Source organism: Phaseolus vulgaris, chromosome 6 (genome assembly GCF_051622355.1).
Source record: "Phaseolus vulgaris cultivar YP4 chromosome 6, ASM5162235v1, whole genome shotgun sequence".
Classification (NCBI taxonomy): Eukaryota; Viridiplantae; Streptophyta; class Magnoliopsida; order Fabales; family Fabaceae; genus Phaseolus; species Phaseolus vulgaris.
The window spans coordinates 25,766,638-25,788,074 of NC_143503.1; the positions used below are offsets into that span (position 1 = coordinate 25,766,638).

Sequence of the window (21,437 nt, forward strand, 5' to 3'; positions counted from 1 at the left end):
GTTTTTTATTTTTATAATCATAATAAAAATTTATATAATAAGTTTGAGTTTTTAGAAAATTAATATATTTCTCTTTTTTAAAACTGTGTTAGAACTATGTTAGAATGGTCAGAAATTCAACAAATATTTTTTGAATTATTCACTGTCCTATGAATGTTGTACAAGTATCGGTGTCCAATACCTGTGTCTAACACGGACACACCATTTAAGAAGAGTCTCTGAGCCAAAACATACTACAATTTTAAATTGGATTCTTTAATTTTGATATATTAAAAAAAAACTGAAGAGAAAATGTGATTCTTCAACCCAACTGTGTGGTGTATAATTGTTGAAAACATTTCACGTTTGATAATTAATTTGTTATCATTTTACACTTTAATTTTTGTATGTTGAATCAGTATATTATATTGCACTAAATAAATGATGTTAATATCTTAAACAAAATCTCTAGTTGGTAGTTGGGCGTTGTCCCTTGCCACAGGCATTTCCATGGTGGTTTTGGGTTTAATGAATGTCTCGTTCATGTATCCTGAAAGTCAAAGTCGCCCACCTTTTCATTTCAGAGCTTCTTTATTTGTTTTTTCTTTCACCATTTTTTTAATGCATTTGGTTCAAATACACTGTTGTGAAAACATGGCCTTCTCACATCATCAACCCCCACATGTTATGCTGCGTTTCTTGTTGTGGCGACCTGGTCTCCCAGACAAGACAATACCCACGAACCGTCGCACACTGTGACGCCCTTTCACTTTCACCTTCTTGGTACTTAACATGTCGCACACCTATCTTTTCCTCTTTTGCTTTTTTACTTTATTTATGTAGTTGTTTCAAAGTTTGAGTCTTTTTGTATTTTGGCTTCAGTTTTGCTTCTCTTGTCTCAGGTAGTCTCCTTTAGTTTCAAAGGGTTGTTTCTGAACTGGCTTTTGCTTTAGTTTAATAGCTGCTGGGGTTTTGAGCTTGTATGCATGTTTCTTACTTGGAATGGGATGATTGTGGTATTGATGTATCAGTCTATGCTAGTCCATTATCAGTATGATTTCAGCTGAATATGTCTGCAAACATATGTATTGATTGCCTTTTTATGTGAAGCATAGTTGTATGAATCTCTTAGGGGCTAATTGACATGAATCCTTTTTTTTAATGCAACATATCAATGAAATCCTCTCTCAATTTTTCATAACATGGTTTGTTGTTATCAGGGAGAGAAAAGTACACTGCTTAGTTCATGAGAGATATAGTGTTTTTGCATTCTTGGGATGTATCTTTCAAAGAGTTTCAAGCATGAAGTTGTTGTCATCCTGTGGTTTTGCTGCTATTTGCTACATGCTGCTGGGCAGAATAACATCACTAATAGTGTTGAAGGTATGTTTTTCTTGTTTTCTTTTTGGCATTCCTTGATTGCTTTGCTTCTATTAGGCATGCACTGATGTTTTTGGCTAGTTGGTTCATGGCATGATATAAGAGTTTCTATAATGAAATTATTTAGTTTAGAGTCTTATTCTTGTCCACTCTATTTCTCTATATAATTATAAAGTGGAATTTAAGCACAGGGTCCTTTAAGTGATCTCAAAGGACCCTTCCATGAGGTGGCGTGCTAGGGATGTACTATTAAAAGCCATTTATGTGTCTTTCACCTGCCAACTTAAGCTTTTGAGATACTTGGTTCGTGATATCTTCTCTTTGATATACATGTGTTTGTGGAAGCGGTAGCTCTTATCTTGCGGAGTGATTTCTGTAATATGTCATGGCATATTCTATTGTTCCTATGTATAACTATCATCTAGTGAAATTGCTATAAAATCTGAAAATATGACTTGCACGTGTGTCCCTTACGACAATAATACCCACACTTTTTTTTTTTATATTGAGAAATGAGAACAGAGAACCCATTATTTCAATAAAAGAAATGAAAATGGGTACTAGCTGTGAAGTGTTGCTTATAATGTGTACTGTATTTGTTGGTTCTATTGATGATATTATGTTCGCATTTGAATTAATGTGCAGTTGAAGCATTGAAAGCCATAAAGAGTAGTTTGATTGATCCTAATGGAAATTTGAGCAATTGGAATCATGGGGACCCATGTACATCAAGGTGGAAAGGAGTTTTGTGCTTCAGTGAAACACAAGAGGATGGCTTTCTGCATGTTGAAGAATTGTATGAATTGTATCTTCTACTCATAATTTCGTTTTCATAATTGATATTAACATTTTCAGGCTTCCATTTCCTTTGTTGATCTTTTATGAGAAAAATGCTTGTGGCACTCTCTCTTCTCTCCATTATTGACTAAAATTGATTGGAAATCACAAATTTTAGTGAGTCATCTTATTTAACGAGTCACACTCTTGATTTAGATGTGGATCCACCAAAATTTGTGATTTTCATTAAATTTCAGTTTAGGAGAGTGAAGAGTGTTGCTAGCCTTCCTCCTTTTGTTATTCACTCCAACTCTCCTTCGTAGGTTGCAAATAGATTCAGTCATTATTGTGGTTCAAACACCTTTCTACTTATAGTTTATACAATGTACACTAGAAATTAGTATAATCACTTTAACAGGATGAGAGCTGTGGGCCACAACAAGTGATCACTTCTTTATGGTGATCTTTTCAGCATATTTGTTGAGTTTACATGTCTTGATCAATTATCAATTTCCTTTTATTTCTACATCAATAATTCAATACATATAATGCATATCTATGAATCTGTGATAGAATTGAGAGTTTTCTTTTCATTTCTACTCTATTAAGTTTGTTTTTTCTTGTCTGTAGGCAATTGCTGAGTTTGCAACTGTCTGGAACCTTGGCACCAGATCTTGGCAAATTAACGTACATGAAAAGATTGTAAGACAATACTAGATCTGATGTTTGAAACGACATATATTCTGAACAATTTTCAGTTTAGCATTTGCTAGTGCCATTTTCGCTTGTGTAGTGAATTTCACTCTTTTGAGTTTTTCACCCATTTGCTGCTTTTAATTACGTACTTCCTCTGATACATGTTTTTCTTTGTATTCTAAAGGAACTTTATGTGGAACAACATAAGTGGCAGTATTCCGAAGGAAGTTGGCAATATCAAATCTTTGGAACTTTTGTAAGTTGAGCCCTTAGGCATGTATGTTAGTCATCAAATTGATTGAACAGTTCAGTTGTTTTATTATATTTAGACATATTAATGCATAAACATCCTTGTCATTGCTTGAATTCAGAGTTGATATAAATAAATTGAATTTAAATTTGGTTCCTTAAGGGGTAAAAGATAAATTTTAATGGTTGTATGAATAAAGGAGTAGTAATTTAACAAGAGTTGCATACTTTCTGCTTTGTTTTTCATTAAATGTGTTTTTTTGCAGGCTCCTGAATGGAAATAATTTAACAGGTCCACTACCAGAGGAGATTGGCTATCTTCCAAACCTGGATAGAATACAAATCGATCAGAACCATATATCAGGACCTATACCTACGTCATTTGCAAATCTGAACAAGACAAAGCATTTGTAAGTTTTTGACAACGAAAATGTAGTTTAAGAATGACCACTCTTCCTATTTTTACATTAACTCTTTTATTTCTCAACATTTGTTATCATGACCTGAAAATAGAAAGAAAATAATGTTTAATCCCCTTCCCCCCAATGGAGCAGTCACATGAACAACAACTCACTCAGCGGGCAAATCCCACCAGAGCTTTCCCGATTACCAAAACTTGTTCACCTGTAAGTTGGTAATTTGATATCATTGACATCTGCAGCTACTAACATTTTTCTCGTGTTTTTTTAATTCTTAAAGATCATGCCTGTATCTTGCTCAAAAGATGTATCTCTGTTTCTGCAGTCTTCTCGACAATAACAACTTATCTGGATATCTCCCCCCTGAGCTGTACAAGTTGCCAAATTTACTTATCATGTAGGTTTCTTATTGTTTAAGTAATACCTATGTAATCATGTATAACTTTATTTCTTCTTTATTTTTGGATGGGAAAGCACACAGAACTAGTTCCAAGAGACATCTTATTAGATTTCGGAGAAAAAACAGAATGTGTATTGTATTGATTTTAGTCAAAATGTGTATTCCATTTGATGTTTTAGTTTTTGATCAGTCTTCGGTTGTAAGTGAAATGGCTTGGCAAGTAGTGGAAAACATGGCGGGCTACCATCAATCATAGATTTTGATACAAGAATATTTGAAATTTGCTGTAGAACTTTCAATCCTTTTCTGATGTTTCTACTTTTCAATTGTTGACTGTTTTAATAAATATTCCTTGTTGTTTAATTAGATTTTAAAGTGTTTCTTTATCTTGTTTTTGCAGTCAACTTGATAACAATAATTTTGGAGGAAATAGTATTCCTGATACGTATGCCAACATGTCAAAGTTGTTGAAGATGTAAGTGAATTCTGTAGTTCCTTGTTCTTTAGTGGGTTTTGCAAGTTCAGGTGCCCGAGTCTTTATTTTAAATTTTACTGGTGAAGTACCAATTTGAGATACTATAACCTTTATGATTGATTTCTTATAGTAGGAGTGACAATCATACAATGGTAGAAGTGTTGGACATGATATGTAAACACAGGGCAAAACATGCGTAAAAAAGAAATGCTTGTGGAAATCATATGTAGACATTTGAATCTTTGGTAGAGCACCATTTATTGTTATGCACATAGAGTATTATGACTCAATAAGTTTGACACAAACTACCGATCTTTCCCTAAAAATGAGTATCATATATTTACTTGCAATGATGCTCTATTACAAATGCTTATGTCTGATGTCCTCACTGTTTCAGAAAGTTTCTTTTTGTTCCATTCTCTTTTGTCTCTATTTGGAAGGAATTTTGTAGTTTACAAAAGAAAAAGCTTTAGCTATCAGTTGTAGAATGATATAAAATCCATACTTACCCATTCAATCTTCGTTATTTGGATTGGTTTAGATACTTTGGTTTCTGTCTCTTTTTCAAAAAAATTGAAGAGACTATTTCCAGTCAGCAACCAAATGAAATTTTGCATTAGATATGTGGTAAGTGTAGAGCTGCAAACCAATGCATGAATTTCTATGATGCCTATTTTTTCCTTTATGGAAAACACTTATTAGATAAAAAGTCAAATACATAATAAAATTCCTTTTTATTACCGAAGGATAATAGAATTCCTAGAAGTTTAATGAAAACTACCAAGTTTAGTATGTCTATTGTTCGGTTTTTGAAACCAAAAGCAAACCTAACTGAATAAATCAGTTTTTCAGTTAAGGGATTGTTCGATATTTGGTTCTTTAGATTGGGTTTAGGGTTTGGAGTGATTTGAATTGGTTTTTGAACACTATTGGAGGAGAACACCCAATCACTATATATTTCTTCTATCCTCTGCTAAATAAATTTCTCGCCAAAGAAGAAAATTTAATTTAATTTGGTCAAGATGAAGGGTTTGATATCAAGATTAACTGTCTAAATGTTGTTAATGGTTTCTTGGTATTATCAGGAGCCTTAGGAATTGCAGCTTGCGAGGACCAGTTCCTGACTTAAGCAGGATACCTCGCCTTCTTTATCTGTAAGTTCAGTTATCTGTAATAAGAGAAGTATCTTTTTCTGAAAACAATGAAGATTCTAATATACATGAAAATTTCTAATGCAGTTTGTAACCATGTTTACTCTATTATTTGTGTAAATTCCAGCGACCTCAGTTTCAACCAGTTGAATGAATCGATTCCTCCCAATAAGCTTTCTGAAAATATTACAACCATGTGAGAATCTCTATCATTTTGTCTGTTGTTCGATTTTACGTTTAATTATTTGGATTCATTGTCATTTTGCCAATATTTTCCTCATATGTTTATTGGTAATATGATAATATTGTTTTTTGACCTCTTGTGATACGTGCAGTGATTTATCAAACAACCACCTTACTGGAAATATTCCATCCTACTTTGATGATCTTCCACGTCTTCAGAAGCTGTAAGTTGTTTTCTGTTTTGTCCCCTTTTCTTCTACATCAAGCTATATTACATTGTACATAATATAAGCCAAACAAGAGTTACTACTATCTCCCACCTTATGTCCGTTACAGATCATGTATTGAATTACTAATGAGATGTTTTATATCCAAGTATTGAACTTTTATATTTCTTATTTAATCAATCATGTTACAAACAATGTTTTTTTTTTTCTAATATCATTCTATTGGGCAGGTCACTTGCAAACAATTCATTGAATGGCAATGTTTCTTCCTCCATTTGGCTGAATAAGAATTCAAATGGATCAGAAAACTTTCTTTTGTAAGATATTAAGTGATAAATAAATTCCCCAATTTTCAAATTTTGGAAATTTTACCATGTTAATATCATCTGTTTATCTGTATTTCCCTCTGCATTATGCTACTCAGGATATTCTGGTTTGCTGAGCATTGGTTTCTGATCATGCAGGGAGTTGCAAAATAATAGCCTTACAGGCATATCAGGAAGTACTGATCTTCCTCCAAATGTCACAGTTGTGTACGGTTCTAAACTTATTAGCTATTATTGTCAGTTTGTTCTTAAATCATTGTAGTGTGAACTGGAGATTTTCATTGTTATGCATGCTCTAAAGATTACAGTCACTATACCAAAGGTCAAGAATATAACATTGGATTTACCATCATCCCTTATTTTTTAAATAGTTTCACACGTCATTATTTTGAAAAAAATTTAATTTCAGGCTTGATAGGAATCCCCTTTGCTCAAACACAACCCTTGTTAAGTTCTGTGGGTCTGAAGGTGCTACTGTAACAAATGGTTCATTCACTACAAACTCCAGTTTCTGTCCTCCTCAAGGATGCCCTCCTCCTTATGAGTACTCTGTTAACTGTTTCTGTGCGCTTCCATTGCTTGTTGCTTATCGGCTGAAAAGTCCTGGATTTTCAGACTTTACTCCATATTTGAATGAATTTGAGACCTACATGACCACTGGTCTTCAATTATCTACTGATCAGCTAGAATATGATTTTTATTGGCAAGTAGGGCCTCGATTGAGAATGGACTTGAAGTTTTTCCCTCTATATGTTAATAGCACTAGCAATCATACTTTCAATAGCAGTGAGCTCCTACGGATCACAAGCATGTTCACAGGATGGCTAATTGCAGACAGTGATCTGTTTGGCCCTTATGAACTGATCGGCTTCAATCTTTTGGGTCCTTACAAGGATGGTAAGTCTTGGAAACTTCTTAGGATCTGCTATAGTGCTTTCATGGAATAAGGATTAATGCATACTTTTAACAATAAAATTGTGATATGAGAGAAAAATAATGTCAACAGAAGAATCTCTATCTCTTGTTCTGATTCAATGGAATACAAGATTAGATATGAGAGAATAAAGAAAGACAGTGCAGATGCACTGAACCCCTTTAAGTTATTATTATTATTCAATTTACTCCATTACTCTATTAACTAAATGTGCATTTTTGATATATTAAGTTATTTAATTATTCAAATATTAAATAATATAGTCTGTTTTTATTAAAAGTTATTCTAAATATGTAACAAAAAGTGTTTTGAAATTACAAAATTTAGCAAAAAAAAAAAAAATGCAAAAATTGTGACTCAATCTAATACAACCCTATTAAGGGTGAGTTAAGTTGGATGGAGTCTAATAAAAAAATGTCTTGCCCAAACTCAACCCAACCCGACCTACGTACACCCTTAGTCTTTGAGAGTTGGACTGAGCCCATCAACATGCCCTTACAATTCCTTCCCTTTAACAAACATTTTGAATTGAAACTCACAACTAAAATAATACTTCCCATTGAATTGACCAATAAAATGTGCTCTAGACACGATTAATTTAGAGGAACAAATTCCCACCAAACAAGATTTCATGAATCTGAACTCTAAACAAGAACCCAAGAAAAATTTGGGTTGAAAAGTGCAAAACTGAAAGTTCTTAGAGGACAACAAGAAATTTAGGTTTTAGAGTTACAACTCTTGTATCATATCAAATCTGTCTGACTGAATAATACATGACTAATTTATAGCTATTCAAATCTGTCGATTAATGAAAGAAAACAGCAAATAAAATTGTAGGGAAATTATAGAGGAATCGATGAGGAAGAAATAAATCAGGAATTTAACTAATTCTTCAACACCACCAACTCCATACATTCTTGTCCTTTAAATAGTTGCCTTTCCTGCTTCCCCTTTTATTCCTAGTGAATCTCCGTTGTCTTACAACCAAACCCTAATATCCATTAATAGCATACAAGCCATATATGAAGATGAAGAAGATAAAGTGCCACTTTTTGACCAAAACCCTAATGCATCATTTTGCTAACTCCAGACAGCTTCCACATGGCCTTTCTTTTGACTATTAGGAGTCTAAAGGAGAGGATCTCATTTCACACGTTATGTCCACTTTTCCAATTTTGTTTTGACAAACATGTGCCATACTTCCAAATATTGATATCATATTTGATAACTGTCACAAGACTGTCTTCTTACTGCTCATTATTGTTGCAGAAATTGGAAAGCGTTCAAACTCAGGGATAAGCACAGGTGCACTGGTTGGCATAATTGTAGGGGCAATTGCTTGTGCAGTGACATTATCTGCAATTGTTACCCTTCTTATATTGAGAATCAAATTGAGAGGTTATCATACTGTTTCCAAGCGACGTCATGGTGAGTTCTGTAACATGAATTGGCAACTGTATTGCTATTTCTCTCTTTAACCTGTCTTAAGTGTTTTACCTCTTCACAATGAGAAGTCTTGATGTTATTATTTTTTCCTGAACCATATTTGAAATCTAGTTTCTTTTAATGTCATCTAAACAGTCTTTCTGGTTTCATATTTACCTTTGGGAAGGCTTCTGTCGACATGTCATAATAAATTCATTTCTTGAAATAGTTCTAAGATCTCTGTTAAGCCTCATATTAAAGCCTATTGCATTCATTGATAAATGTCCTTGGATATTTTTCGTAGTTTTTGTTAAAAGAAATTTGATTACATACAAAATAGAGAAAATAGAATTAGTAGGAAGGGAGGAGGATAGGATATCATTAACTGAATCCTATATACAACAAAAAACATGAAAAAATTGAACGCAGCAAATGGCTTTATGAACAACTATGATAGAACACCAAAGATAGCTCTAGCCAATAACCAGTATACAGGAAAAGAGACACCTTTTTTTGGGGTTAAGGAGTGCGTGGACAAGATACAAGACATATTAATAAAAAAATAAGGCTTCTGCCATTGAATTATCTATGGTTGTAAGACTTTTTACGTTGTCTCTAATCAAGGTTTAAAAATCATCATGCTAGGAATCTCATTGATGTAGCTTGTTAATATTGTAATAATAAAGATGCTTGTGTGTTTGAGCAGCTCATTTGGAAAATTTCTGATAAATATAGGAAGTTGCAGGTTGCTCAGACCAATTTTTATCCCTTTTTACCAAGTTGTAAACATCAGGCTTGCTTGTAAATTGGATACTTATGACTAAGGAGGTGCTAATGCTGCAACATTGGCTATACTTGTTTTTATTGTTTTTCAAAATGTATAAACAATTTAATTGCAGTTCAGATATTCATCTATAAGCTCTAAAGATGTAGTTTACACTAGTTGTAAAATTACTATTGTTTTAAGTTTTTCCTATCCGAACTTCAACATTTTTGGTGGAATTATATCCATTTTTCTTCCTGTTTGAACTTGGTATATATGGAATTACAAAAATTATGTGGTACTATGCATGTACTACAAACCATATCTGATTGGTTATAATGAATGGCTTTACTAATAAAGTCTTCTCTATTCACATAGACTTACGTTTATTTGCAGCATCTAGGATCTCTATAAAAATTGATGGTGTAAGGGCCTTTACTTATGGCGAATTGTCGTCCGCCACAAACAATTTCAGCATTTCTGCTCAAGTTGGACAAGGGGGCTATGGGAAGGTTTATAAAGGGACTCTTTCTGATGGCACAGTTGTGGCCATAAAACGTGCACAAGAGGGATCTCTGCAAGGTGAGAAGGAGTTCCTTACAGAAATATCATTACTATCAAGGTTACATCATCGCAACCTTGTTTCTCTAATTGGATACTGTGATGAAGAAGGTGAACAGGTAATTTTTTTTATCCAAATTCATAAAATTTAACACTCACTATTTTATTTTAGTTATCTTAATGATTATCTTGATTCTTGATGTCCTTTGTGGAAGTTTTAATATCCAATAATCCCATAGATTTTCTACCCCTTTTTAACTCCCAAGAGGACGTTATTTGTACAAAAATTAATAAACAAGCACTTAACGGCTTGGGTAGAACCACTTTAAACAAAAAGAAGGAAGTTATATGTAGCCTGTAGGCCGTACCACACATCCAGCTGTTATTGAAATTTGGATTTTGTAGAGTCAATTGTGAAGCAAGGGTTTATTTGATATTCACATATGACTTAAACTTTCTTTAGCTTCTAACCTAGTGTAGGGAGGATGCGTCATCCTAGTCCTTGTTCTTTTTCTTCTCGTCCTTTCAGGAAATTTAGTTTTATAAACTCCCTTTCATTGTTCTTTCTTTCTCTGACTGTATTGAATTCCTTCTATTTGGCTTGTTGCTTCATGCTTGCAGATGCTGGTTTATGAATTTATGTCTAATGGCACATTGAGGGATCACCTTTCTGGTATACATTATGTTCTTATTTTCTAATATTCTGAAATTATTAAGACTTTGGTTTCATTGCGTTGTTCTGATGAATGAGTAGCCATATATGCTGTGAACATTTTCCTTGCTTCTAAGCCCAACAACGTAGATATTTTTTTACATAGTTGTGTGCCTAATTGCCTTTCGACGTTCTCTCTTAAGAGTATGCTTATGGTTTACAGTTACAGCGAAAGAACCCCTGACTTTTGCCATGAGATTGAAGATCGCACTAGGGGCAGCTAAAGGTCTCATGTATCTGCACACAGAAGCTGATCCTCCAATATTTCACCGAGATGTAAAGGCCAGCAACATATTGTTGGACCCTAAGTTTTCGGCGAAAGTGGCTGATTTTGGACTTTCACGTCTTGCCCCAGTTCCAGATATGGAAGGAGTTGTGCCTGGTCATGTATCTACGGTGGTAAAGGGGACCCCGGTAAGGCTTTCATGATTAGTTTTGATTTTGGTAAATGGGGCACATGTATAATAGAAACAAGATAAAAAATCATATTGTTGCACTACCAATCTAGCTTAGGCACTAGTATAATCCTACTAATGTGAGCTGTAATGGATAAACAAGTATAGGAATAGCGGATCAATGATATCATAGCAGCTATCTCTGTACAGCATTATTAACAAGCCGAATTAATACCATGGAATGAAGGCTACTAACATCGAGTAGTAGTATATATATAGAAATAAACAAAAGGAAATAACATCTAGAAAAGTTTAGAGAAAGAGATACAGAATCATTCCCTTCCCCCATTCTTTCTCCTTAATTGAATTCTTAATATTGTCTAGCTTCACACATAGTCCTTGAGCCTCCAGTTGGTTATTTTGGACTTTGTGCTTTGCCCCTTTTACTGACTGTAAGGATTTGCTGCCACATGCATCCTTGCCATTGTCTCTTCTGCCACTCCTCTGTGTGCACTTGTTACCCAAGTCAGCTCTGTAATTATGCCACTAACATAAAATGCACTTAACTTCAATATTCCAAAACTTGTTACCTATAAACTGTCTCAAAATCTCTGTCCAGGATACGGGTTTTAAGAAAATTATAGAGGCTAACCTAGTTATGGCCAATGTCAGGAGTGTTTCTTTTGAGAAAAAACAGGTATTAAAACTTCAAAGGTATCAGAGGTTACCAAGTCGTACATTGATTGAAGATTAAATAATGGTATATAACTTATAAGGATGACCAATTTAGCAAGATGGGTTAACATTTTAGGTTATATCATGCTTTATTCATGCAGTTGTCTCGGTCCATTTAAGCTTCAGTAAAGAAATAGTATCTCAACATGGTTTTTGGAAGGTTGATTTTTATTTATTTAGTGAGTTTTAATCTAGTTTTCTCACTGTTTTGAATATGCAGGGTTACCTTGATCCAGAGTACTTCTTAACTCACAAGTTGACTGACAAGAGTGATGTTTATAGTCTTGGTGTTGTACTTCTGGAACTTTTGACTGGGATGCATCCTATCTCACACGGAAAAAATATTGTTAGAGAGGTATTTGCTTACTGTAGGACCTGTGTTTTTTTTGGGTAGACAGCATAAGTATTCCACAACATCATAGATTGAACCAAATTAAACAATTTTCAAGTAATGTCTGTCTATCCTTTGGTTTTTGTCATGTAAATATTCCTTCAACCATTTCCTATGCCTTAAGATATCAAATAATAGTGTTTGACAATTTACTGTTCTAAATCTTTTTTAAATTAATCTGAGTACCTGGTGAGATTAGTCTCTAGCTTTGGGCTTGGGGATACCCCAAGTTCACCTTGACACTCACTTTCCTGAATCCTTTTCAGGTTAATATTGCGTACCAAAGAGGTGTAATATTTTCAATTATTGATGGACGCATGGGGTCTTATCCATCTGAGCAAGTGGAGAAATTTTTGACATTGGCCTTGAAGTGTTGCGAAGATGAGCCAGAGGCTCGGCCTAGAATGACAGAAGTGGTTAGAGAGCTTGAAAACATATGGTATACAATGCCAGAATCAGACACAAAGAGAGCTGAATTTATATCCAGTGATTCTGGCAAAACAGACAGTCACAGTATACCATCTTCATCCTCTGCTTCTGCTATGAAGACTCCTTTTGTATCAGGAGATGTGTCAGGTAGTGACCTTGTAAGTGGAGTAATACCAAGCATCAACCCAAGATAGAATTATACAACTTCACCAATCATGCTCATTCAAATGAGCCTGTGCATTAAATAATGTGAACTACTTTTCATTTTCACCCTTTAAATTTTCTTCTTTGTATAATATGATACACTGATAGAGCTCTAGCTGGTAAATAACATCGATTTTGTACACCATCATATGCTCACTGGTTGTTTATATGTAGTGTTTGGTTAATATTCTCAAACTAATCGTTTAATTAAGATTATTTTTTTATCAAAGTCAACCAAGAGAATCATAGTCAATATTATTATTAAGAGTGACATTGATAATTATTGAAAAAAATTTGACTATAAGTTTTTTTATCAAGTCAAGTAGGAGAATATTTTGATTGGCAAAAAATAACTCCAGACATCAAAGTTGAAAAAATTACCTTAATAATCAGTATTAGTTAAAATAATTTAGGTAAGCATTAATAACAAAATATTGTAGGTAAATGTTAATAGAGTAAACCTTTGGTAACTTCTATTGAATTTTTTTTATACTTTAGGCGAAAAATAATCTTAAAAAAAATCCATCGATTTTTTTGTGTGAATTGTTAAATGTTATTTAATATATAAATAAATATTTGTATTTGGTGGAAATTTACTCAAAATTAAAATTCAATAAATTTAAATAGTTTTATTCAAATAAAGAATTTAAATTTATTTCAAAAATATAAATAATTTTAATTTAAAGCAATTTGAATTGAAAATATTTTAATTTGAATAAAATTGTAAAATTATCGATATAAACACCTGCTAAATCTTTTATAGACTAAAAAACGTAAACCTGATATTTTTCTGCTTAAAAATGTTTGGAGAAACTTCTCATTAGCATTTTTAAGATAGAAAAAAGTAAATAAAATAAACCAAATCTTTTATAAGGTAAATATATCTTGTGCAGGAGTTAAAACGAATAATTTAAGTTATATAAAAAAATTAACAAATTAATTTTTATACAAACTAATTTTAATTTTAAAAAATATTTATTTTCTACATTAAAAAAATACTAACAGAAAAACTAAAATTTTAGATTTATGAATAAATTATTATCTATTTACCTGGCAGAACTACTCGAGCCCAAGCTACAAGGATACCATTTGATTAATAAGCTTTAGGTAATTGCTTCCTGCACACCGAATGATTTTGAACTTACAATCAATGAATTTCTAAAATTCCAAAATTATTCTTTATTATGAAATTAAAAATCTAAAATTGAAAAATACATCCTAATTTTTTTTTTCAGAATATAATTTTGACGTTTCGAAAATGAAATATACTTTAAAAACCAAAATCTCATTCTAAAAAGATAAATTTGAAATACAAATAATAGATTTCAGAAAGAAGGTTTAAAAAAAAAATCTATAAACATATTCTTAGTCTGGAAAATATATTCCAGAATACAGTTGAAAATCAACCTTATTCATACCTATATTATTATTAAGTAATAAAACATATATGAAAGAAACGTGTGAAACGTTTCCATCAAGGGAGAATTAAAATGGACCTTTTTATTCTTTTTAAATTGTTACGAAATCATTTTAAGTCGGTGGAAGTTAAAAGGCTTACCTAAATCAAATTTATTTTTTTAATGTGGTATTATTGGGCCTCAAAAGACGGGTTCAAAAACTAACCCCTTCGCGAACATTCTGGGCCCACGCCAGAAAACATGACGCACGCTCATACGCACACCAACACAAACCGCGTGCGCCTCCGAAGAGTATAAAAGGAGCACCACCTTCTCCCTCTTCTTCTTCAACTCTTCTACTATTTCATCAACACCAACACAATGGGAAGAAGTAAGCTACACCAATCTCTCTTTTCTTTTTTTCTTTCAGTTCCTTCTCAGTTTGTGATTCTGAATGTTATATCTGCTTCATATGTGTATTAGGCCAAACATATTATCATTGAATAATGTAGAAATGTAGAATTAGTTAGTTAGGCCAAATTTAGATTAATTTTTTGATGATTTAATTCCTTTGTGATAGCGTTGTAAAACTATGTTTTGTTTGAGTAAGGCTTCTTACATTTAGTCTTTAGATAGAAACTAACAACAGGAAGAACAACCTTTTGAAGTATAACATCAAGCGATTAGTTAAACTAGTTTTCCATCAATTCTACTTTAACTTTAGGGTGTAGGTATGAACTTAATAAGTTTATTAGAACTTGCACAAAGTTTGTTAATAGAAATTATTATTCAGACGATATGATATGATCGAATCAATAGTTAATGATTGAAAGAGAATGTGGAGTTGTGTTACCAATTTCTGTTAACGGTGAGTGTGTGGTGTGGTTCAGGACCGGCACGTTGTTACCGTCAGATAAAGAACAAGCCGTATCCGAAGTCGCGGTTCTGCCGCGGCGTTCCGGATCCGAAGATCCGAATCTACGACGTAGGGATGAAGAAGAAAGGCGTGGACGAGTTTCCTTTCTGCGTGCACCTCGTCTCCTGGGAGAAGGAGAACGTCTCCAGCGAGGCCTTGGAGGCGGCGCGCATAGCCTGCAACAAGTACATGGCGAAGTTCGCGGGGAAGGACGCGTTCCACCTGCGCGTGAGGGTGCACCCCTTCCACGTGCTTCGTATCAACAAGATGCTATCGTGCGCCGGGGCGGACAGGCTCCAGACCGGGATGAGGGGGGCGTTCGGGAAGCCACAGGGGACGTGCGCGAGAGTGAGTATTGGACAGGTGCTGCTCTCCGTTCGGTGTAAGGATGGGAATGGTCAGCACGCTCAGGAGGCTCTTCGCCGCGCCAAGTTCAAGTTCCCTGGCCGTCAGAAGATCATTGTCAGCAGAAAGTGGTTAGTTAGTTTGCTTTCATACATTCATACATACTCACACATTCGCTGGATTGATCGAAATTGATAAACATCCCTACTAATTCGTTGAGAAAATTGGTATATTAAGAATATAGTGTGCTGGTTACAATAATTTGAAAATTTGAACAGTTGCGGCGAAAAAACGTGGTGGCAGACTAATTCTTAGAACTCGTATTTGCAAAATCGATTAATACTGCTTCTACAATGTCTTAAAACTTGAAAGGGCCTACATGATTTTTAATTCATTGAAGGATAATTTTCTTTTTATTGGATGACACGTAGCGATTTACATTCTTAGCATTTTATCTCTTTAAATTTATTTATTTAAAATAGTTTGTTATTATTTATTGATGATTAAGATTATATGTCTAAATATATTCGACATTATTTAATGATGACGATGGGAATAACCTTTGAAAAAAAACTAATATTTTCTTTAAAAATAGTAAAATCAATTTTTATATATTTTGAAAGATTAAAGAGATCAAGAATTGTTAAACAGCTTGAATTGAACTTTTTTTTTCCGCTTAAATATGGTTAATTTAGTGGTATGTCCGTTTATTTAGTAGTTTTTGTTTCAATTTTCAGGGGATTTACAAAGCTAGGTCGAAGTGAGTATTTGAAGTTGAAGTCTGAAAACAGAATTGTGCCGGATGGGGTCAATGCCAAGGTTTGTCCTTAGACTATGACTATGTGGTTTTGATAAGAAATTTCTGCAATGTGATTCATATGCTTGAATAAATCCATTGCTTATAAGGGAACTTGGATATTTTTATTTGGCTTTCTTCAGGATCACTGGATTGACTCTTTGTTTTTGTCCTTTTCAGGTTCTTGGGTGTCACGGACCTTTGGCAAATCGTGTGCCCGGAAGAGCTTTCTTACCAGCTACTGCTTAGATCATTTAGCAGTAGGAAATTCATTGAATGTATGGTTTTTCTTTTCACCTGCTGAATGTAATTGTTCCCCGTTGAATACAGTCTGAACTGTAACTGTAGAATTATGTATCTATATGTCTTCCAAATCTCGTGGGAGCTTGAAAGACGCAAATTTGATGTATTGAAAATCTCATTATTCTGTCACTTAAAACAGAATAGAAATAAATAAATATGGTCTGTGTTGTGTATATTGTTACCCTTGGCGTTCTGAAATTAGCAAAAAATATGATATTATCCCCAGAAAAAAGGAACCTTCCGTGTTTTTTTAGCGTACTTCACCTTTTCCAGACAACAAGTCTTCTGAACTAAATAACAGTTTAATTAAAAGGAAAATTTTGCCAACATAATGGTTTGCCGCTTCACACATACAAACAGCTGGACCCTTATCTACTGATTAAAGTTTCGTTCTTCGTGAAGAAGTTATTTACCATAGACTCTACAACAGAGGTTGGCTCATTTTATAGATAGACCTGAGAAATGTGCTTAAGACTGATTGTTGGGCAGTTTGACGAGAACTGAGTGCTCTGGTTTATGATCACATTCGAAGTCTAAATGAACAAATGCCCGCTCAACTTCTGGGAGTTTCTCCAGCTTTATCTGTAGGCTCTCTCCAATGGCGTGTGCTTCTTTTAATGGTAAATCTTCTGGCAGTTCAATGTCAACCTGTTCCAAATCAAATCCAAATGAAGTGGCAAAATCTAATCATACTGAAATATGACTTCTTAATAAAGAGGAATAGAATAGGGCTTGTTAGAGCTAGTTAATAACTTCCCTAACATTATTTGTTCGTTTCTAATTAGAATGCTAAAATTAGCAAATAGGAGTAGTCACATACAATTTCATTTTTGGGAAGCAGGATTAGCCTTGTGGCTAGAGTTTTTATGAATCGATTTTGCATTAATGCAGCATACCTCCACAAAATACAGAACCCCAAATGTATATGCGCGAACAGTATCAATGCGCTTGACTCTAGGGTGCCTTAAAACGAGATATGTGAGCTTCTGCAAAACTTCGGGAGGTGCAGATTGTCCCACCAGTGAAACTACATAGAAAGTTATCCAGAATCAGAATTATTAGAGTTTTGATAGACACCAGGACTTGAGAAAAGTGGTGGAGGAAGCAGTGAGAGCGAGATGTAAAAAAATCTACTTTCTAGAATTGATGTCATTTTGTGCTTACAGGAGAACCTGATTTAATATCCCGTTTCCCAACAAGAACACGAGAAGTAGTAAATATAGCTAATTAGCTGTCGATGCTCGTTTTTTCTCTCATGGGCACATACACTTGTTAAAAATTTTCTGTTCAGAATACTGACAAGGATATACCTGCATTTTCCATGACAGTGCGTGACCAATTTGTAATAGTGTAAATTGCAAGCATAATAGCTCCAATCGGGTCGATCCACCAGTAATATTTATCACCAAGAACAGCTGCAACTAATCCAACCACGTTCGTTACAACATCAAAGTGATGATCCTGCAAGTTGGCATTTCTGAGATGGTTCAATTGTATTTTAACTTCATTCATAAAGAAACATCAGAAGAGAACCACCCATACATCTGCATAGGCACGGACAATCTTGTTTGCCGACCTTCTACAGTAAAGCCAGAGCATAAGCTTCACTGCTGTTGCAAATAACATAATAGAGTACAACCATATTAACTGTTCCGCGGACATATCTTCACTAGGATTGTTTTGTATTAGTTGTTGTACAGCTGTGATTAATACCTGAAAGCCTATAGCGAATTGAATTAATTCAATGCATCATGTACTCTTTTGCTTGTCAATGTACGAGTGCATTTCATTAATAACACAAGTTTGTGAAAACTGTAGAGTCCTACATATGTAAATTTCAAAAGCAGTAAGATTATAACTATGAAGTTAACATTTGAACGTATACTTCAACATATTGAAGTTCACTTTTCATCCATGACTTCAATAAAAAAAATTAATTTAAAGACTTCGATTCTAGTAAAAGCTGTATGTTGTCAATTCTGGGGTTTAAAAGCTTGGGGAAGATACGGATGTACCGCCTGCACCTTTCTTTCTCATACTGACCTTTTGATTTATGGTCCAATGAAACAAATATGCTTCTAAACCTGTCTGCCATCAAATTAGAAATTCTGCCAATAACCTGTCATCAGCTATAACCTAAAGCTGAATCCTTTTCTTGAATTTGGTAAATAAGAAAGCCTTTTAAGAATTTTGTTCAATATTCGTTTGGGAAACAATATTGTCTCTTTCAGTTCACCATAGACATTAGACCTTCAACCAGTTAGATTCTACAGACAAGAGCAAAAGTAAGGAAATTTGATTCCTTCGCATTGGTTTGCATTAAGCATGACCTGATGCACATCCAGATTGAAATCTAAATCAGAAGTCTTCTAGTTTAAAGTGAATTTAATTTAAATGAAACAGATATTGTAGCATGCAACTCCCAGGAGAAGGAAACACTTTTGAATAGAAATATAAGAGCATAATGGACAGTGTGAAAACAGGAATAGCTCAATTCAGTTTGACCCACCTAGTGTAGCCATGACTGCTGCAAAGATAATAATGCCAACTGGCTGAACTCTTAGCTTTCCAATTGGGTATTGATAGATATTTATGTTCCTCATTGCCAGGTGAGTGAACCAAAGTATGCCACCAGCCATGAGATCAAGCAGAGAATCCAAAGTAGATGCCGCAATAGCTATTGACCCACTCCTTACCGTGGCATAGCTCTGGACATAGATATGTATATATTGTTATTTTTCAGAAAAAATATCAGCAATTGCAGTAGAAAAAAAACACTTAAGGAGGGGATTATGATTAAACAAGTTTAAACAATCAATTAAGCTTCATCCACAAGTCGAAATAAACTTATATGTGATGTGTTAATACGTAAAAGTTCTTTCGTTCAGCTTCTTCTAAAATTGTCTTTAACTTATATATAATATAATTTTAAGCTTAATTTATTTTCTTTCTTAATTTTTTTTATCCTGTGAAGAGATTTATCCAAGAGGATCTAAACTATTTCAAAAAATCAATTCTCTTCAAAAACAACTCAAGCGAATCCTTTCATGACTTGGCCGCTTCTTCAGATTTAATACATGCATTCAAGACAAACGCACAAAAGGACATATGATCACCTTTAATATCAACAATGCTACATTTGCATAATTAGATATCTTCATTGCTCTTTCTTGTTGAGCTATTTCACCACTATCTTCCTCATCAATGCTATCAGATGACACCACAGAGTCCACTTCCTCAAACGATTTCAGAGTAGCTAATTGTCTTCCATAGTAATCTATTTCCCCTGTAAAATTCAACCAAGTTCAAAAAAAAAAAAGGAGTTAAACTATTTATTTATTTCATCCTATAGTCATCTAGATCAAGTTCTAAACCAATCATATAATTAAAATTCAGTGAGTTAGTTTAGCAAAAACAAAAGCGAGAAAAAAAAAACATTCGAGAACTTCAAAAGAAAAATCAAGATTTAAGAACATGCATCACATGATTCAACAATTCCTCTGGTAACATTTCACTTTACACATAACAAAAATTCAGGAGCTGCATAACACTAATATCAACTTAATCATACATTTTGTGAACAAATTCAATACAAAATTAAACTCCAAACATATCTATATACAAAATATTCATTCATGTTAGTTTATATATACATACATATCTCTCTTTATACACACACAGATAACTATGGAGAGACCTTTGCTTAAGGCGGTGGAGGAGAGGTTAATGTCTTCATAAGGAGACTCGGAATCGAGGCCAGAACGAATCTTGTCGGGAAGCGTGGAGAGGAAGGAGGCTCTGAGAGAGTTTACCGAGTTCCGACGAGTGAGTCTGGTGTGACTCCTGCCACCATTTTTGTTGTCAAAATCATGGTTGAGGAGAAGCGGAAGCGTTGGATCCGAAGCTGAAGTCGATTCCATGAGAAATGATGAATGGAATGAGGACAAAGGTCATGACACACACATAAGGTTCACAGAGATTCTGAAAATGAACCACAACGAACAAACATATCCTACCCATATCCATACTCAGATCATATATAGTTACAATTAAAACTATGGGTTAAAAAATTCAACTGAATTTGAATATACCGTTCAATACTTTAATGGTACCTCTTCTCAGTCACTGTGCATCATTCTAGAAAGTGACACGAGAAGAATATTTTTGTGGTATGTACCTTATGTGAACTCTTTTTGTTTTTCTGTGCATTTCTAAATTTAAAGTTGTAAAAAATTTCACCAAATTGGAACTGTAGTAGATCTGACACAATTGTCTATTAAAAGTTTAACCTATCAAAAGTGGAATTATTTTAAATAGAAGACCAATATAAGTAATATATTTTGATAAGAGGATATATGAAGAAAAAATAAATAAGAGGGCTTCCTAATTTTTTTTAAGTTATAATTAATTTTGTATAAAAAAATCTTGATTGAATTTATTCATAATGTTACTAGATAAAATTGTTTTATAATTCTGATCTTATTTAAAGTTAAAGGGTGAAGAAGTGAGGTGTGAATGTGAAGGAAGAAAAGTGTTGATGTGGTGTTGTTATGATTTTTGAGAGAAGAAATATGAAAAACATAAGGATTTTCCTGCCTTAATGTTTTCTAAAGAAATTATAAAATCAAAATTAAATATTGCACAAATTAAAGTTATCCTTTGAATAAATTAATATGAAAGAATTTCTCTGAATATTTTAAATTTAAATTTTAACTTTTAAAAAATATTTTAGTTTTTTTTATATATATATATATATATATAGACTATTAAAGGACCCACACCCATTGTTGGTGATACGTATCTGACAAGAATATCATGATCACCACATTCGGGTGCACATGGTTGTTTTAAAGAAAATTAATAATAATA

General features: G+C 33.6%; 3 protein-coding genes across 4 annotated transcripts; 2 read left to right on the plus strand and 1 right to left on the minus strand.

Moving 5' to 3' along the window:
* Nucleotides 1–431: 431 nt before the first annotated feature.
* Nucleotides 432–13,006, plus strand: LOC137831576 (putative LRR receptor-like serine/threonine-protein kinase At1g06840). Of its 2 annotated transcripts, none has more exons than XM_068639309.2 (21): nucleotides 432–762; nucleotides 1,200–1,362; nucleotides 2,005–2,155; nucleotides 2,767–2,838; nucleotides 3,017–3,088; nucleotides 3,348–3,491; nucleotides 3,636–3,707; nucleotides 3,826–3,897; nucleotides 4,301–4,375; nucleotides 5,461–5,529; nucleotides 5,654–5,722; nucleotides 5,862–5,933; nucleotides 6,167–6,253; nucleotides 6,401–6,469; nucleotides 6,672–7,159; nucleotides 8,466–8,624; nucleotides 9,781–10,064; nucleotides 10,567–10,618; nucleotides 10,821–11,071; nucleotides 12,008–12,142; nucleotides 12,445–13,006. In XM_068639309.2, the coding sequence occupies exons 2-21, from the start codon at nucleotides 1,257–1,259 to the stop codon at nucleotides 12,799–12,801; spliced, it is 2,856 nt and encodes a 951-aa protein (XP_068495410.2). In that variant the 5' UTR covers nucleotides 432–762; nucleotides 1,200–1,256; the 3' UTR covers nucleotides 12,802–13,006. The 2 variants fall into 2 exon arrangements, with proteins under 2 accessions (XP_068495410.2, XP_068495411.2); XM_068639310.2 differs by having other exon boundaries at nucleotides 754–881.
* Nucleotides 13,007–14,556: 1,550 nt separating this feature from the next.
* Nucleotides 14,557–16,741, plus strand: LOC137831583 (large ribosomal subunit protein uL16). Its single transcript, XM_068639317.2, has 4 exons — nucleotides 14,557–14,599; nucleotides 15,099–15,600; nucleotides 16,207–16,288; nucleotides 16,446–16,741. The coding sequence occupies exons 1-4, from the start codon at nucleotides 14,590–14,592 to the stop codon at nucleotides 16,512–16,514; spliced, it is 663 nt and encodes a 220-aa protein (XP_068495418.1). The 5' UTR covers nucleotides 14,557–14,589; the 3' UTR covers nucleotides 16,515–16,741.
* A 25-nt stretch (nucleotides 16,742–16,766) lies between these two features.
* Nucleotides 16,767–20,758, minus strand: LOC137831581 (metal tolerance protein 4). The gene is made up of 7 exons (XM_068639315.2): nucleotides 20,266–20,758; nucleotides 19,685–19,854; nucleotides 19,078–19,276; nucleotides 18,111–18,289; nucleotides 17,879–18,029; nucleotides 17,465–17,595; nucleotides 16,767–17,216 (listed from the first exon to the last, which is right to left on the minus strand). The coding sequence occupies exons 1-7, from the start codon at nucleotides 20,486–20,488 to the stop codon at nucleotides 17,037–17,039; spliced, it is 1,233 nt and encodes a 410-aa protein (XP_068495416.2). The 5' UTR covers nucleotides 20,489–20,758; the 3' UTR covers nucleotides 16,767–17,036.
* Between the last annotated feature and the right edge of the window lie 679 nt (nucleotides 20,759–21,437).

Coding starts and splice junctions, on each gene's coding strand:
- LOC137831581 (XM_068639315.2), bottom strand. CDS start 20,488: ATGGAATCGACTTCAGCTTCGGATCCAACGCTTCCGCTTCTCCTCAAC. Junction 18,290..19,077: donor AGCAGTCATGGCTACACTAG/GTGGGTCAAACT, acceptor AATTCGCTATAG/GCTTTCAGGTATTAATCACA. Junction 17,596..17,878: donor CACTGTCATGGAAAATGCAG/GTATATCCTTGT, acceptor CTTTCTATGTAG/TTTCACTGGTGGGACAATCT.
- LOC137831583 (XM_068639317.2), top strand. Junction 15,601..16,206: donor ATCATTGTCAGCAGAAAGTG/GTTAGTTAGTTT, acceptor TTCAATTTTCAG/GGGATTTACAAAGCTAGGTC. Junction 16,289..16,445: donor CGGATGGGGTCAATGCCAAG/GTTTGTCCTTAG, acceptor TGTCCTTTTCAG/GTTCTTGGGTGTCACGGACC.
- LOC137831576 (XM_068639309.2), top strand. CDS start 1,257: ATGTATCTTTCAAAGAGTTTCAAGCATGAAGTTGTTGTCATCCTGTGG. Junction 2,839..3,016: donor TTAACGTACATGAAAAGATT/GTAAGACAATAC, acceptor TGTATTCTAAAG/GAACTTTATGTGGAACAACA. Junction 5,934..6,166: donor CTTCCACGTCTTCAGAAGCT/GTAAGTTGTTTT, acceptor TCTATTGGGCAG/GTCACTTGCAAACAATTCAT.